General features: G+C 43.8%; 1 protein-coding gene across 1 annotated transcript in view; it reads left to right on the top strand.

Annotated features, from left to right (window-relative positions):
- LOC142656299 (uncharacterized) overlaps nt 1–14796 on the top strand; it is a 154989-nt gene extending 140193 nt beyond the window's left edge. Inside the window, exons 11-14 of the mRNA XM_075831193.1 lie at nt 5991–6101; nt 7973–8060; nt 11181–11263; nt 14532–14796. Coding sequence (XP_075687308.1) covers nt 5991–6101; nt 7973–8060; nt 11181–11224 — 243 coding nt within the window. The 3' untranslated portion in view covers nt 11225–11263; nt 14532–14796. The remainder of the gene's footprint in view (nt 1–5990; nt 6102–7972; nt 8061–11180; nt 11264–14531) is intronic.
- Nucleotides 14797–15874: the final 1078 nt, after the last annotated feature.

Below are 15874 nucleotides of genomic sequence, written 5' to 3'. Positions count from 1 at the left end.
GGCCACCAATAGTTTCTGGTAATGAGGTGTTTGGTACCCAAGATGCCAGGATGACCAGATAGTGCAGAGTCATGGTTTTCCCTGAGTACCCTTAGCCGGTATTGCAGGGGGACAAACAGTTTGTCCCCAGGGAGGTTCCCGGGAGCTGAACCTTGATCAGCCGCGATGTCAAAAGCTAAATCAGAATCAGTGGCAGAAACGATTATACCAGGGGTAAAATACAAGCAGGATCCTTCTCGGAAGGAGGATTGGCCATGAAACTACGTGACAGTGCATCAGCCTTAATATTTTTGGACCCAGCCCTATAGGTAACCAAGAAATTAAATCTGGTAAAGAATAGTGCCCAATGAGCTTGTCTAGGATTAAGCCTCCGGGCAGATTCTAGGAAAACCTGATTCTTGTGGTCAGTAAGGACCGTTACCTGGTGTCTGGCCCCCTCCAGGAAGTGACGCCACTCTTCAAAAGCCCATTTAATGGCTAAAAGTTCGCAGTTGCCAATATCATAGTTACTCTCCGTGGGCGAAAACTTCCTAGAGAAGTAAGCACAGGGGCGGAGATGGGTGAGGGAGCTGGTACCCTGGGACAAGACGGCCCCCACTCCCACCTCGGATGCGTCAACCTCCACAATAAATGGCTCCCTTTGGTTGGGCTGAAAGAGCACGGGGGCCGAGATAAAGCACTTCTTGAGGGTCTCAAAAGCCTGGACGGCCTCAGGGGGCCAATGGAGGACATCAGCACCCTTGCGAGTAAGGTCCGTAAGAGGCTTAGTGACGACCGAGAAGTTGGCAATAAATCTCCTGTAATAGTTAGCGAACCCCAAAAAACACTGTAACGCCTTCAGGGAGGCAGGTTGGACCCATTCCGCCACAGCCTGAACCTTGGCAGGGTCCATACGGAATTCATGAGGAGTGAGGATTTGACCTAAAAATGGTATCTCCTGTACCCCAAACACACATTTTTCGGTCTTCGCAAACAGATTATTTTCCCGGAGGATCTGAAGGACCTTCCTGACATGCTCCACGTGGGAGGACCAGTCCTTGGAAAACACCAGTATGTCATCAAGGTACACTACAAGAAAATTACCCAGGTAATCTCTCAGAATTTCATTAATAAAATTCTGGAAGACGGCAGGGGCATTACACAACCCAAAGGGCATGACCAGGTATTCGAAATGACCTTCGGGTGTGTTGAACGCAGTTTTCCACTCATCCCCCTCTTTGATGCGGATAAGGTTATATGCCCCCCGTAGATCGAACTTAGAAAACCATTGGGCCCCCTGAACCTGATTAAAAAGATCCGGAATTAAAGGAAGGGGATACTGGTTCCTTACGGTGACCTTATTCAGGTTCCGATAATCAATGCACGGCCTAAGACCACCATCCTTCTTCCCCACGAAGAAGAAGCCAGCACCTACAGGAGAAGTCGAGGGGCGAATGAAACCCTTGGCCAGGCATTCTTGGATATACTCCCTCATAGCTTCACGTTCAGGACATGAAAGATTAAATATCCTACCCTTAGGAAGCTTGGCACCAGGCACCAAATCGATGGCGCAATCGTAATCTCTATGAGGGGGCAACACCTCGGAGGCCTCCTTAGAAAACACATCAGCGAAGTCCTGAACAAACTCAGGAAGCGTGTTTACCTCCTCCCGGGGAGAAATAGAGTTAACCGAAAGACATGACATCAGGCATTCACTACCCCATTTGGTGAGATCCCCAGTATTCCAATCAAACGTGGGATTATGCAGCTGCAACCAGGGAAGACCTAATACCAGATCGGACGATAATCCCTTCATCACCAGTACAGAGCACTGCTCCAAATGCATGGAGCCAACGAGGAGTTCAAATACAGGAGTATGCTGAGTAAAATAACCATTAGCAAGAGGAGTGGAGTCGATACCCACTACCGGGATAGGATAAAGCAAATCAATAAAAGGCATTTTTAGAGACATAGCAAATTCCACAGACATGATATTAGCAGATGAGCCAGAATCCACGAAGGCACTGCCAGTGGCAAACCGGCCAGCAAACGAGACCTGAAAGGGAAGCAAAATTTTATTGCGTTTCATATTAACGGGAAATACCTGTTCGCCCAAGTGACCTCCCCGATTATCACTTAGGCGCGGAAGTTTTCCGGCTGTTTATTCTTGCGCCTGGGACAGGTGTTCAGTAGATGCTTGTCGTCCCCACAATAGAAGCAGAGACCATTCTTCCTGCGAAACTCTCTACGTTGTCGAGGGGACATGGAGGCCCCGAGTTGCATAGGTACCTCCGAGTCCTCCGTGGAAGAGCGAGGAGACGGGACCTCGGGGGGAATCGCAGGGAAGTCAGAGGGTAACACATTGAAACGTTCAAGCTGACGTTCCCTGAGACGTCGGTCAAGTCGTACTTCTAGGGCCATAACCTGGTCTAGGGAGTCAGAAGAGGGGTAGCTAACCAGCAGATCCTTCAGGGCGTCAGATAATCCTAACCTAAACTGGCACCTTAGGGCCGGGTCGTTCCACCGAGAAGCTACGCACCACTTTCTAAAATCAGAACAGTATTCCTCAACAGGTCTCCTACCCTGACGTAAGGTCACCAGCTGACTCTCGGCTAAGGCAGTCCTGTCAGTCTCTTCGTAAATGAGTCCGAGGGCAGAGAAAAAACGATCAACGGAGGAAAGTTTAGGGGCGTCAGGAGCCAAGGAGAAGGCCCAGTCTTGGGGCCCTTCCTGGAGTCGGAATATAATGATACCCACCCACTGGTTCTCGGAACCTGAGGAGTGAGGTTTTAGGCGGAAATAAAGTCTGCAACTCTCCCGGAAGGAGAGAAAAGTCTTACGGTCCCCTGAGAACCGGTCAGGTAACTTGAGGTCGGGTTCTAGAGGTGAGGTGAGGGGTACTACTAAGGCAGCGTCACCCTGGTTGACCCTCTGAGCCAGGGCCTGGACCTGTAGGGAGAGGCCCTGCATCTGCTGGGTCAGGGTCTCAAGGGGATCCATGATAGCGTCAGCGTAGGAGAAATGGTAGACTAGGTATGGGCTTGTTATTATGTAATGGCAGGAAGGAGGTGAAGGGAACAAGTGAGCCCTAATCTACCCACCGCCCTGTCCCTGCCTACTTGCAACGACCCGCCCTAGGCGACTGGGTACAACTTGGCGGCGGTCCCTACGCTGTCTAAGTGCAAGGGAGTACAAACAGGGAACACGCAAGGGAAGGGGCAGTAGCCCACGGAACGCCGCGAGGAAACGGAGCGGTGAATGAGTCAGTCAGGATCAGGATGTAGTGGAGTATACCAACGAGAGCACGGAGCAGGAAGCAAGCCAGGGGCAAAGCGAAGCAGGATAAGCGGAACTGAAGCAAGGCAGAAGCACGGCAGAAGCAGGCTGAAGCAAGGCAGCAGTGGGGCCAGGAATCCAAGAAGAATAACAAGCACTGAGGAAGAGAACACGGCAGGTATAAATGGACAGGGGGCGGAGCTAACTCTGACTGACCAGGCCGCGATAGGCTCTCCCACTCCTGAGCCTGCCACCCTGCTTGGTGGGAGCCGGTGTCAGTCTAAGAGGTCTGGCCTCAGGTGTCGACTGATTAATCCCGGGAGTATACACAGACGTAGTACCTGGCAGATCCTTTACACTTGTTGCTCACGGTGTTACCGTGGGCAACTGACCCTTTCCCTTTGCTTTGTGTTCCCTTGTCTGTTTGTCTCGTGCACTTACGGAGAGTAGGGACCGCCGCCCAGTTGTACCCCGTCGCCTAGAGCGGGTCGTTGCAAGTATTCAGGGACAGAGTGGCGGGTAGATTAGGGCTCACTTGTCCGTTTCCCTACCCCCGTCATTACAGATACAAAACATACATATAATTAGGAGATCCAAATAAATATCGCTACAAGAGGAAGATTGTAACTATAATGGTTGCGGAGATAACATAGCGTATCACGGGCTTACTTACTCAAACAGGGGGAAGTAGTGAAGATTGGTGCCGTAGAGTGGAAGAAATAAACTTGCGTGAAGGAGAGCGGCTCCCCAGACGACTAAGATCTCTTTCAATGAATCCTCGTAATGCTATGCTCTGGACCGATGTAAAAAAATTAGCCAGCCGTCAGCGTTGCCAGTGTCATGACGTATGGTGGCCCAGGAGGGACAAGAGCAGTCATAAAAGCGATCAGCGTTCCTACTACAGGGGGAGTAAAACTATTCGTTTTAAAGTGACGCAACCCTACCTGTAGTCCTTGGCCCATTCATTAAGTACTGCTGGACCGCCATCAGCTTTTTTACACATGTTACTAAAACAGAGCATGGCTGCATATATAAAAAATAATGTATTAATATTTAGGGAAGATCATCCATGCAATTTGAGGGCAGATCGTAACAAACCCTTTTAAAAAGGATCAAATATACATGATATAAATCTCCTGTACAATTGGTTTAATGGGTTCTCCTGCTGTTAGAAGTAAGGACCTTAAAATAAGGATTATTCCATTTCCCTTATCCCAGTGAGTAAAAGTAAAACAATTGTGTTTTTATAGAGAAATAAAATATCTGCCTGAATGTACCATAAAGGTAATTCATCCTAAGTATAAAACTTATCCAATAGCCGAGCAAACTATTGTAAATGATAGAGAAAAATGTATTAGGTTTCGTTCATTATTTCAAGTAAAAATAGGAAATGCAGCCATTGTATATCACAATATCTTATTTTCCCACAATTAAAAACGAGACTTCGACTTATCATGATTTGTAGACTTTGGTAGCAAAGGATCAACATGCTCTGGTAATTTATTTAAAAGGAACATCACTTGGAAACACCTTAGTTTATTGATTATTATAAAATGAACATGCAAATAGCATTGTCCGGCCTTAACCGTCTCCTGTTCTCCTGATGTAGCTTGACAAATTGGAGCTCCCACTGCGACTGCCAAGTAATCAGACTGTGACAAATGCCTTACTACCAGCAATTTGTTTTCATTTTATTGAAAATTTCCTATACACAACCACCGTCTCAACAATGCATGTTTATTATTTAGTTTTTTCTCTAAAAAAATAAAAATAAAAAAGCAGTCTAGTTGAATCACAGTATGTATTTGCATTTTTTAAATGAATTCTCGGTAAGGGTGCCTGTATATTCACGTGTGACAGATTTGTTGCCCGTATTTCTGCAACTGTCCTATTCATAGAAATTGAGCTTGCAGGAATCCATGTACATGCTGCAGAAACAACCCCATTCACATGTATTAAAATACATTTTTCAGTTGCAGAAATTTTTGGAACAAATCTGCCATGTGTAAACATGTTCTAAAACTTCTTTAAATAATAATCAAACATGGGGAGGACTAAAGCCTCATGCACACGACCGTTGTGCCACTCGGGCCGTTTTTGACGGCATCCGAGTGGCACCTGATAGTCTTCACGTACCCATTTACTTTAGTGGGTGAATCGGGTCCGTAAAAAATGGTCCGAGTCTCCGATCCGAGGAAAGATAGAACATGTCCTATCTTTCCTTGTATCACTGACGGGACTCGGACGGCACACACGGTCGTGTGCATGAGGCGTAAAAGGGAATGTCATATTTTGCTGTATATTATTATTGGTTAATATGAAGGAATCTCTAAAAAAATCTCGGATATAGTGTAAGAATAGTAGATGAAACAAGAATGAAGAAACGAGCTACAATGTTTCCATAAATGATAATTCCCTTCTATGGGAATTATAGAAACAGCGTAGCTCAGCGAGCTACGCTGTTTTCTGATTACATGGTCGGAAATTACGAAGTAGCAGCGGGAAACGGGAAAGGTAGAACGGGGTTTAGGGGGCGACGTTCTAGAGATAGGTGCAGGTCCCAGAGGTGGGACCCGCATCTATCTGACATTTATGGCATATCCTGTGGATTTGTCATAAATGTCCCTGATGGGAAAACCCCTTCATATTAGTTTTTTTTTTCATGATTAAACATTTATATATTAAATATAAGAGCAAAAGTTTAGAACTTCTTTAAATGTTGTTATTCTATTCAGCTTCGATGTCACTGTCACACACCCAAAAGGGATAAGACCATATTGACTGAGCAAGATATTCAGAAAACACAGAGCAATATAGAAGAACTCCTGTATCAAATGGAAACTTTGGTAAGACTTTTTTTTATACTCCGAACTGTTGAAGCTCTATTCACAGTGGCAACAAGACTCCTGTTCCTGCCAGATCATGACAGATCTTTTTTAAGTGATCGAAATAGCAGTCTAAGGGTATGTTCACACGGCTTATTTTCAGCCAATTTGAGGGGGGGCGCCTCGAAAAACGTCTGAATAAACGGAAGCTGAACGCCTCCAAACATCTGGCCACCGGTTTCAATCGGAAAAAGCATTTCGTTTCGACGGGGCGCTTTTTTAAGGCCGTTTGAAAAAACGGCGCATAAAAAAACACCCCATAAAAAATAGTGCATGTCACTTCTTGAGCCATTTTTCATTGTGTCAATAGAAAAACAGCTCCAAAAACGGCCGCAAAAAATGCATAAAAAAACGTTTGAAACGTAAAAAATGGCTGAAAATCAGTGTATGTTTTTCCTTGAAAACAGCTCCATATTTTACAGCCATTTTTACTTTAGCGTGTGAACATAGCCTTATAGATGCGAAACCTATTGAGTTTAAGAGGTTTATAAGGTTTCTGTTTTTATTACTGAGGCTGTAAGGCAGTCTCTGAGACTCCATGCGACTCAGCACAGGGCAATTTTATAGAGGTATTATCCCCTAGAAATAATGCAAATAATATCTCTTTAATCCCTTGGCGACATGTCACGTACATGTACGTGACAGCCGCCAAGGGGAAGTATGGCAGTATGGAAAGTGAGCACGCACACGGCTTGAGCGTGCTCCATACCGAGCAGGAGTCAGCTGTTTGTTACGACTGACACCCCAGTGCAATGGGTGGAAATGAAGATCACTTAGATGCCGCCTGTCTAACTACTTAAATTTTGCGGTCAATAGCGACTGCAGCACTTTTGCTGTTAAAATAAGAAGGGCGGCCCCCTCTGACGTGCCATCGGACCCCCCCCGCAATGTGATCGGAGAGTGGGTGGGGCCATGGTTGCTATGGCAGTCTGGGGGCCTAATAAAGGCCCCAAGGTCTGCCATCTTTGTACTCCCATGTAGCCTTGACTCCGACAGGGCTTCATAGGAGGCAATCAGTATAGCGATATACTGTAATACAGTAGTATTGCAGCATACCATGCAAGCGATCCAATGATTGCTGGTTCAAGTCCCCTAGGGGGACTAATAAACAAAAGTAAAATATAGTTAACCCAAGTACAATACATTTTTTTATTTTTCATTTTACACTCCCGCCTTTTATGAGCCATAACTTTTTTAATGTTTTACTCCTTTTACAAAAGAGAAACTATTTGTTAGGAAAAAAAAATGTTTTTCGATTGAGCGATGTGAGGGCTTATTTTTTGCTGGACGAGCTGTGGTTTTTATTGGCACCATTTTTTTGGTACATAGGACTTTTTGATAACTTTTTATTGAAGAAAATTTCACCGCTGAGATGACCAAAAAGCAGCGATTCTGGCGGTTTATATTTTTTATTTTTACGGCGCTCATTGTGCGCGTTATATAATGTTATATAATTATATAATGTTATATAATTGTGCGCGTTATATATTGTAATAGTTCAGACATTTATGGACACAGCAATACCAATTTTGTTTATATTTTTTATATTACTTCAGAGGAAAAATGGGAAAAGCCGAATTTTTTTTAACTTTTAATATTTTTTTTTATATTTTTCACAACTTTTTTTTTTTACACAATACATTAGTCCCCTAGGAAACTTATCCCAGTGATCGTTAGATCGCTAGTACGATACACTGCAGTCCTTGTGACTAGACCAAACGAGCGCCGATCAACAAGCTGTCTCATTGCGCCAGGCAAAATTGGCAGGTGTAAGAGGACCTTTAGTCCTGTATATTTGGCAATATTTTCATTCCATATCGTTAACTGCCCAGGGGGAGAGAACTCGCTGGGATCTCAACTGGAAATTGGACTACTATTTGCCTGGTTACAGAGAACACTCTGCGACTAGATACATACCAGGTGCGTGGTATTAATGAAAACTTCTTGTTACTTGAAATGTAAATATCAAAAGAACATGAAATCATAGGTTGTGTCAACACAAAGAGTGCAAATAATAATAATATGCCACAAAAGTGCATACAAACAGGAAAAAGACATAATAAGTAAATGTACTTGGAGCATTTTATATGCAGTATTACAGCATTACCCTGCAATGTGTATTTGACAGCCCAGGCAGTATTTTCCCTGGTCGCTACTGGACACGTCCTCCAGTAGTTTTTGACTCGCCGGTCGAGCATGCACTGATCTGGTCCTCCCTGCTTTCTACGTAAATTGCTCTCTCGTCCTGTGCAACTAGTCCGTACAAGATGGCAGTTTCTGTGCGCAGTTTGTGTCCGCTGTATTCCAGTATGCGCCACTTTGCTGTGTGACAGCTACAGTCCAATGTGTGCAGGAAAAGCCCCATAAGAACCACCATTGAAAACATTTTAAAAAATAAAGTCAATGCACAGGAGAGGATAGGGAGGTGCATGAAGAAAGGGGATGCAGTAAGCTTCTGGAAACTGTAGTTTACATTATTTTTTAGTAGTTATTATTAGATTTTTTTTGTGTATAAAAGAGGATCATTCCCCAGTGAGAATATTGCCACACTTCCAGGTCTCACATTTCCAAAAATAGCCAACGCACTTGAATAGAAAACTGCTCATATAAAAACAAAAAACAATAATAACAAACTTTGACTATTGCTCTAACCTCTGATTTACTAATAAATTTGACATTTTGTGTGGAAATATGCACAGGGCCGGCCTTAGGATAGATGATGCCCCGTGCGAAATGATCTTTCAGCGCCCCACCCCAATCATTAAAAAAAATGCCCCATAAAAAAAGTATAATGCCCCTTTAGTGCCCCCATACAGTATAATAATAATTTTTAATAATATAATATATTACAACCCCTTCAAGAACACAGTACTTTGACCTCTAATTGTGCCCACAATATTATGCCCCCTGTAGTATCCCTACACAGTATAATGTCCGTATAGTGTCCCCTGTAGATTTTGCCATACAGCCTCCCTGTAGACAGTGCCATAATCCCCCACCTCCTGCTTGTAGATCGGGCCATACAGCCCCCCCACCTCACCCTTATAGACAGTGCCCCCAAACAAAAACAAAAAATGTACTCATCTAGGGCCCGTTCCCTCGACGAACTGAGCTGCTCCACAACGGGATCCTTGCGTAGACCAGTGTGATCTTGTAGCCTAGTACAGAGTTTCCCAACCTTTTCGGACTCGAGGCAGCACTGCAAAAATACAATTTCCTCAGGGTACCCCTACCAAAAATTGTTTAGAGAAAGACAGAAAACGTCTAAAAACAAGCACTACACTCGCAGGGTATGTTCACACAGCGTTTTTTTGCAAGGCAAAAAAAATCTGCCTTAAAATTCCTTTAGGAATTGACAGCATTGTTTGACTTTTTTTTTTTTTTTGCGTTTTTTCTTAAGCCGTTGAAGCAAATGCAAAAGGCGCAGGCAAAAAAGCTCCAAATGGGCGACACAGGTATTTTCTGGCTCCCATTAATTTCAATTGTAGGTCAGAGGTGGAAACCACTTGAAGACAATCAGCCCCCCACTCACAGTAAAATTACCATCAGCCCCCCACTCACAGTAAAATTACCATCAGCCCGCCACTCACAGTAAAATGACCATCAGCCCGCCACTCACAGTAAAATGACCATCAGCCCACCATTTACATTAAAATAACCATCAGCCTGCCACTCACAGTAAAATGACCATCAGCCCACCACTCACAGTAAAATGACCATCAGCCCCCCACACACAGTAAAATGACCATCAGCCCCCCCCCACTCACAGTAAAATAATAATTAGCCCGCCACTCACAGTAAAATGACCAGCAGCCCCCCACTCACAGTAAAATGACCATCAGCCCCCCACTCACAGTAAAATGACCATCGGCCCCCCACTCACAGTAAAATGACCATCAGCCCGCCACTCATAGTAAAATGACCATCAAGCCACCACTCACAGATTCCCCCTGTAGATAGTGCCACACAGCCCATTGTAGGTAGTGCCACACAGCCCCTTGTAGGTAGTGCCACACAGCCCCTTGTAGGTAGTGCCACACAACCCTTTGTAGGTAGTGCCACACAGCCCCTTGTAGGTACTGCCACACAGCCCCCTTGTAAAGAGTGCCACACAGCTCCCTTGTAGATAGTGTCACACAGCCCCCTTGTAGATAGTGCCACACAGCCCCCTTGTAGACAGTGCCACACAGCCCCCTCGTAGATAGTGCCACAGAGCACCCTTGTAGATAGTGCCTCACAGCTCCCTTGTAGATAGTGCCACACAGCCCACTGTAGAGAGTGCCACACAGCACCCCGGTAGGTAGTGCCACACAGCCCCATGATAGGTAGTGCCACACAGCCCCCTGGTAGGGAGTGCTACACAGCGTTCTAGTAGGTAGTGCCACACATCCCCCTTATAGGTAGTGCCACACAGCCCCCTTGTTGGTAGTGCCACACAGCCCACAGCCCCCTTGTTGGTAGTGCCACACAGCCCACAACCCCCTTGTTGGTAGTCCCACACAGCGCAAGACCCCTTGTTCATAGTGCCTCACAGCCCCCATGTAGGTAGTGCCCCACAGTCCCCTTGTAGATATCACCCCCCCTTCCTGTAGATAGCGCCACTGTAGCTCCCTGAAGGAGCAGAATCCTTGTGTGGCCATGGATTCCGCTCCTGGAGCGCTCCGCTTGATGTCTCTGTCCATATATGTAGCCATCTTTACCTTGACTTTTAACGCATTAAATAAACAATGGCTAGATCTCTTATCTTAACTTTTTCAATGACTTTTCAATGGCTTTTGTTATGTGATATCACGCTGCAGCAAGTTATCAGAATCAAGTTAAAGATGGCTACATCTGTATCTCTCCCAATGGGTCCAAATGGGGGCTTCTCGGGTACTAGGATACCCTCTACGTATGCCCCTGACATTCTAGCTGTACTGTAGTTATGAATATGCATGGGATTTTTAAGAAACAAATAATGCACACCAATTGTTTTTATTGAAAACGTTTTATTGAAATACACTTTAAAAAAAACCTTAAAAAAAATAACAATCTTTTCAGCTGACCCACAACCTCCAAAAACTTTAAAAAAAGAAGTGCTGTAAGGATGATGTTTTTAAAAGACTGTCTGCACCAAGAAAGAGGTAAGAGACAACACATGGTAACACTGTGACATTTATAGGAATGTGTATCATTTTCTAAGCTGCTGTAGCCACTCTCATTCAAAGCAAAGCTCGACTTTTGGACAACTTTTGATAAAAGGTGAGCACAAATGAAAGCGTCCTGCACTAATTATCAAAGAAACACCTTTTGTAGCTAAAATTGCAGATAGGTCACAATTGTATTCTAATCTCATACAACCACTTTAATTATCTTACAGTGCCTCATTATATAGTTACAATTGCCCATTCTTTCTTCTTTCCTTGCCCCATGTTATGTAAATCAGTCATCACCAAATGTCCACACTTTTCCACGTATATAAATTCAGAGAAAGAGCTCCTTCAATTTGGGTCAGCAGGGGCAGACATATTACTGGTGCAGACTGTGCAGTTGCACAGGGGCACAGTAGGTAAAGTGGGCAACTGCCTCCTTCCTACTGTCTATAGCTCACAAAGACTGGTGGCGGATTATTAGAGAAGCATAAGGGGGATGCTGTATGATGATGGAGAGGAAGGTGCCCTCTACTATTTGTATCCGGCCCTGGTCAACAGGTCTAAAGTACTAAATTAGAGGGAACATGCATTTTGCTAACATTTATAAATAATGAAGCGGGGGGAGCAGGAAGAATGGCTGGTTGTAATAAAAACAATTTGCGTACAGAAGCCAATAAAATACTATTGATAGTTTAGTGAAAAAAAATGAAAATTTTATATTTTATAAATGGAATATATTGTGATGGTAACTTACCATCACAATATGACTTATTGTGATGGTAAGTTTGCCTAATAACTCCTAAAACTCGGTTTTTCATAATGGGCTCTTAATCACATGGTACCTATTTTTCTGCAGTCACAGGTTGAAGCCACTCTGGGGTATGTGCTCAGCCATGCATGGCTAGCGGTTTACCTGCTGAATAGTGGGGCCATAATATAACCTGAATAGTGCAGAGAGAGGATGGTTGATGCCAACACAGTCTAAGGCCTTATTTACACGAGCATGTTAAAAGTCCGTGGGACAGCCGTTGAAACAGCGGCCGTCCCACGGACCTATGTAATTCAATGCGGCCGTTCACATAGCCGTTGTTTCAACAGACCGTGTGAAGGGTCCGTGTGAAAATAGGACATGTCCGTTCTTTTCGCGCATCACGCATCCCTCCATAGACTCTCAACTATGGGGGATGCGTGACATTGCGTCCCGCAGCGCTGAGCACGGATGCACCTCGAACGTGAAAAACGGCAGTACTAGACATCACAGTACATAGCCATTCAGCATGTTCAGGAAGCGGGACTAAGGCTGGGTACACATGGCTCAAATACACTGGGTAAAACTACGTAGCGCATCCGACCTGGAGCCTATAGCACATTCCATTCTAAATGAAACGAAAATTAGATATTTTTTACTGTTGCGATATTTGCGGCAGAATCACAGCTTTTCCGACGTAAAAATCGCAACATCTGCTATTTGTTGTGGGTTTTACTTCCCCATTGAATTCAATAAAGAAAACCCGCAACAGAAATGCAGCGATTCCGCAGCATAAATTGACATGTTGCAGATTAAAAAAACGCACCACAGGTCAATTTCTGAATGTTTTTTCAGTGGGCTATTTACGCAGCGTGTGGATGAGATTTGTTCAAATCTCATGCACTTTGCTGCTACTGTAATACGCTGCAAATTTTCCACAATGAAATCTGTTGCGGAAAATCCACAGTATTTACGCTAGGCAGAAGCACAAGGCACATGGGTTTATTACTATACTATTATCATCTTCACCTTTTTGATTTATCACATGCAAAATGTTATCTAGGTTGATGTTCTGTTAAATATTTTATAACAATTAACATTTAAAAGGCCCAAAGACAAATGTAACATGTTTCTATTTACCCCATATAGTTTTCTATGGCATGAGTTAGGGTATGTTCACACGACCTATTTTCGGACGTTTTTCGGGCCATAAACGGCCAAAAAATGACCGATAGATCGGAAGCAGAATGCCTCCAAACATCTGCCCATTGATTTCAATGGGAAAACGCCGTTCTGTTCCGACGTAGCGTTTTTTTGCAGTGTTTTTTACGCGTAAAAAAAAACAGCCGCGAAAAAGAAGTGCAGGTCACTTCTTGGGATGTTTTTGGAGGCGTTTTTCATTGACTCTATCGAAAAAAGCTCCATAAACGGCCGTAAAAAAACGCAGCGAAAATCGCAAGTGGCTTAAAGAGGCTCTGTCACCAGATTTTCAAACCCCTATCTCGTATTGCAGCAGATCGGCGCTGCAATGTAGATAACAGTAACGTTGTTTTTTTTTTTTCAAAAACGAGCATTTTTGGCCAAGTTATAAGCATTTTTATATTTATGCAAATGAGCCTTTCTTAAGTACAACTGGGCGTGTTTAAAGTTAAGTCCAAGTGGGCGTGTATTGTGTTGGTTACATCTGTGCGTTTTTACTTGTTTTACTAGCTGGGCGTTGTGAATAGAAGTGGATGATGCTGACAAATCAGCATCATCCACTTCTCTTCGTTAACACCCAGCTTCTGGCAGTGCACAGACACACAGCGTGTTCTCGAGAGATCACGCTGTGACGTCACTTCCTGCCCCAGGTCCTGCATCGTGTCGGACGAACGAGGACACATTGGCACCAAGCGACAGAGGCTACATCGACTTACTTGCAAACGCCGTTGCTGCCTCAGAATCAACTGTAGCCTCTGTCGCCTGGTGCCGATGTGTCCTCGCTCGTCCGACACGATGCAGGACCTGGGGCAGGAAGTGACGTCACAGCGTGATCTCTCGAGAACACGCTGTGTGTCTCTGCACTGCCAGAAGCTGGGTGTTAACGAAGAGAAGTGGATGATGCTGATTCGTCAGCATCATCCACTTCTATTCACAATGCCCAGCTAGTAAAACAAGTAAAAACGCCCAGATGTACACACACAATACACGCCCACTTGGACTTAACTTTAAACACGCCCAGTTGTACTTAAGAAAGGCTCATTTGCATAAATATAAAAATGCTCATAACTTGGCCAAAAATGCTCGTTTTTGAAAAAAAACAAAAAACGTTACTGTTATCTACATTGCAGCGCCGATCTGCTGCAATACGAGATAGGGGTTTGAAAATCTGGTGACAGAGCCTCTTTAAAAAATGTCTGAAAATCAGGAGTTGTTACCCCTTGAAAACAGCTTCCTTTTTTCAGACGTTTTTGGTCCCTGCGTGTGAACATACCCTTATATGTTAAACATATATTGCTTTGTTTGTTTTAGGATACCATCTCCTTGTCATGCGACATCTTGTGATGCTTTCAAGTTGGGAATTACTGACAAGATCCAGAGAGAAAAACCTAAATACTCCACTGCTACACTTTATTGCAGCCGAAAATCTCAAACATACAAAAACTTGGCAAGCACAGCTCCACACACTGTGTAAATATGTGTAAACGTTATATATCTATTAAATGGAAAGTATCTACTTCTAGGAGATTGGAGAGAAAGAAATAAAGATTGTGATGTAATGCATTCTAGGTCACAATACTGTTGAGGTCTTTATCTTTAGACTGCTCTGTTTTTTTGTTTATTTTTCAGCTGGCTCCTCAGTCCTAGTAAATTCCTCTCTGTATTTATAGTCCTTGGGAGAGATTTATCAAAACAGGTGCAAGAAAAAAGTGGAGTAGTTTCATTAAATTAGCAAAGATCACTAACATTCTCTTTTCACTTTGTCATTATTGGGTACTGAGTGCAGAATGATGGGGAAAAACGTTTTTTATTTTTTTATTTTAGCACAAGGCCTCAACATAGCAAAATGTGAAAACATTGAATGGGTCTGAAGACTTTCCGAATGCAGTGTATTTCTAGACTGATTTCTATTGTGATGACGCAATAGTGAATGTGTGTATATATACAGGCTACATTCTTTTGTTATCATGTCAAAAATGAGGTGCCACAACAGATAATGGGGCATATTTACTAATGCTGACTAAAATTTAGACAGTGTAATGTGGACCAGGCAGTCAGATGTGCCAAACTTATCAAAGTGGCGTACATTGCAAAATATCTTTAAAAATAGATTTTATAGATTTTGCTGCACCTGAAAAAAACAGACATTTGGAAATATTGTCAGGTCATGTATTTTTGCAAGGTGGCGGTTCAAGAGGTTAAAACTACCAGACAGGTTCTCATTAAATATACAATGAATTGAAAAGAACTTCATCTGCCCTGAAATTTTGTTATTATAAATATATCCTATATAATTACTGCATCAGAACCAAGCTCTGACATATACGGCTCCAGAACCAAGCTCAATACATATGTACAGCAGTAGAACCAACCTCAGTACATATATATTGTAACGTCCGTGGTCGCTGACCACGAACTCCTTCCATTCAGTCGACGCCCTTCTCTCCAGAGTTGTCTGCACATACAGCATACGGCCGTCCTGTTCCACAGTGACCACCAGGTTGTGATCACAAGCTCAGTCCAGATTCAACAAGCCAGAGCGCACGCATGTGGGAGATTGAGCTAATTGCTCCCAGAGCACCCTGGGCTATAAGAAGGTCTCAGCCCCTTCCTCCCACGCCTGAGCGTTGTTGTCATATCCTAAGTTTGTCTTG

This window comes from Rhinoderma darwinii, chromosome 6, assembly GCF_050947455.1.
Source record: "Rhinoderma darwinii isolate aRhiDar2 chromosome 6, aRhiDar2.hap1, whole genome shotgun sequence".
Classification (NCBI taxonomy): Eukaryota; Metazoa; Chordata; class Amphibia; order Anura; family Rhinodermatidae; genus Rhinoderma; species Rhinoderma darwinii.
This window is presented reverse-complemented; position numbering and strand designations above follow the sequence as displayed.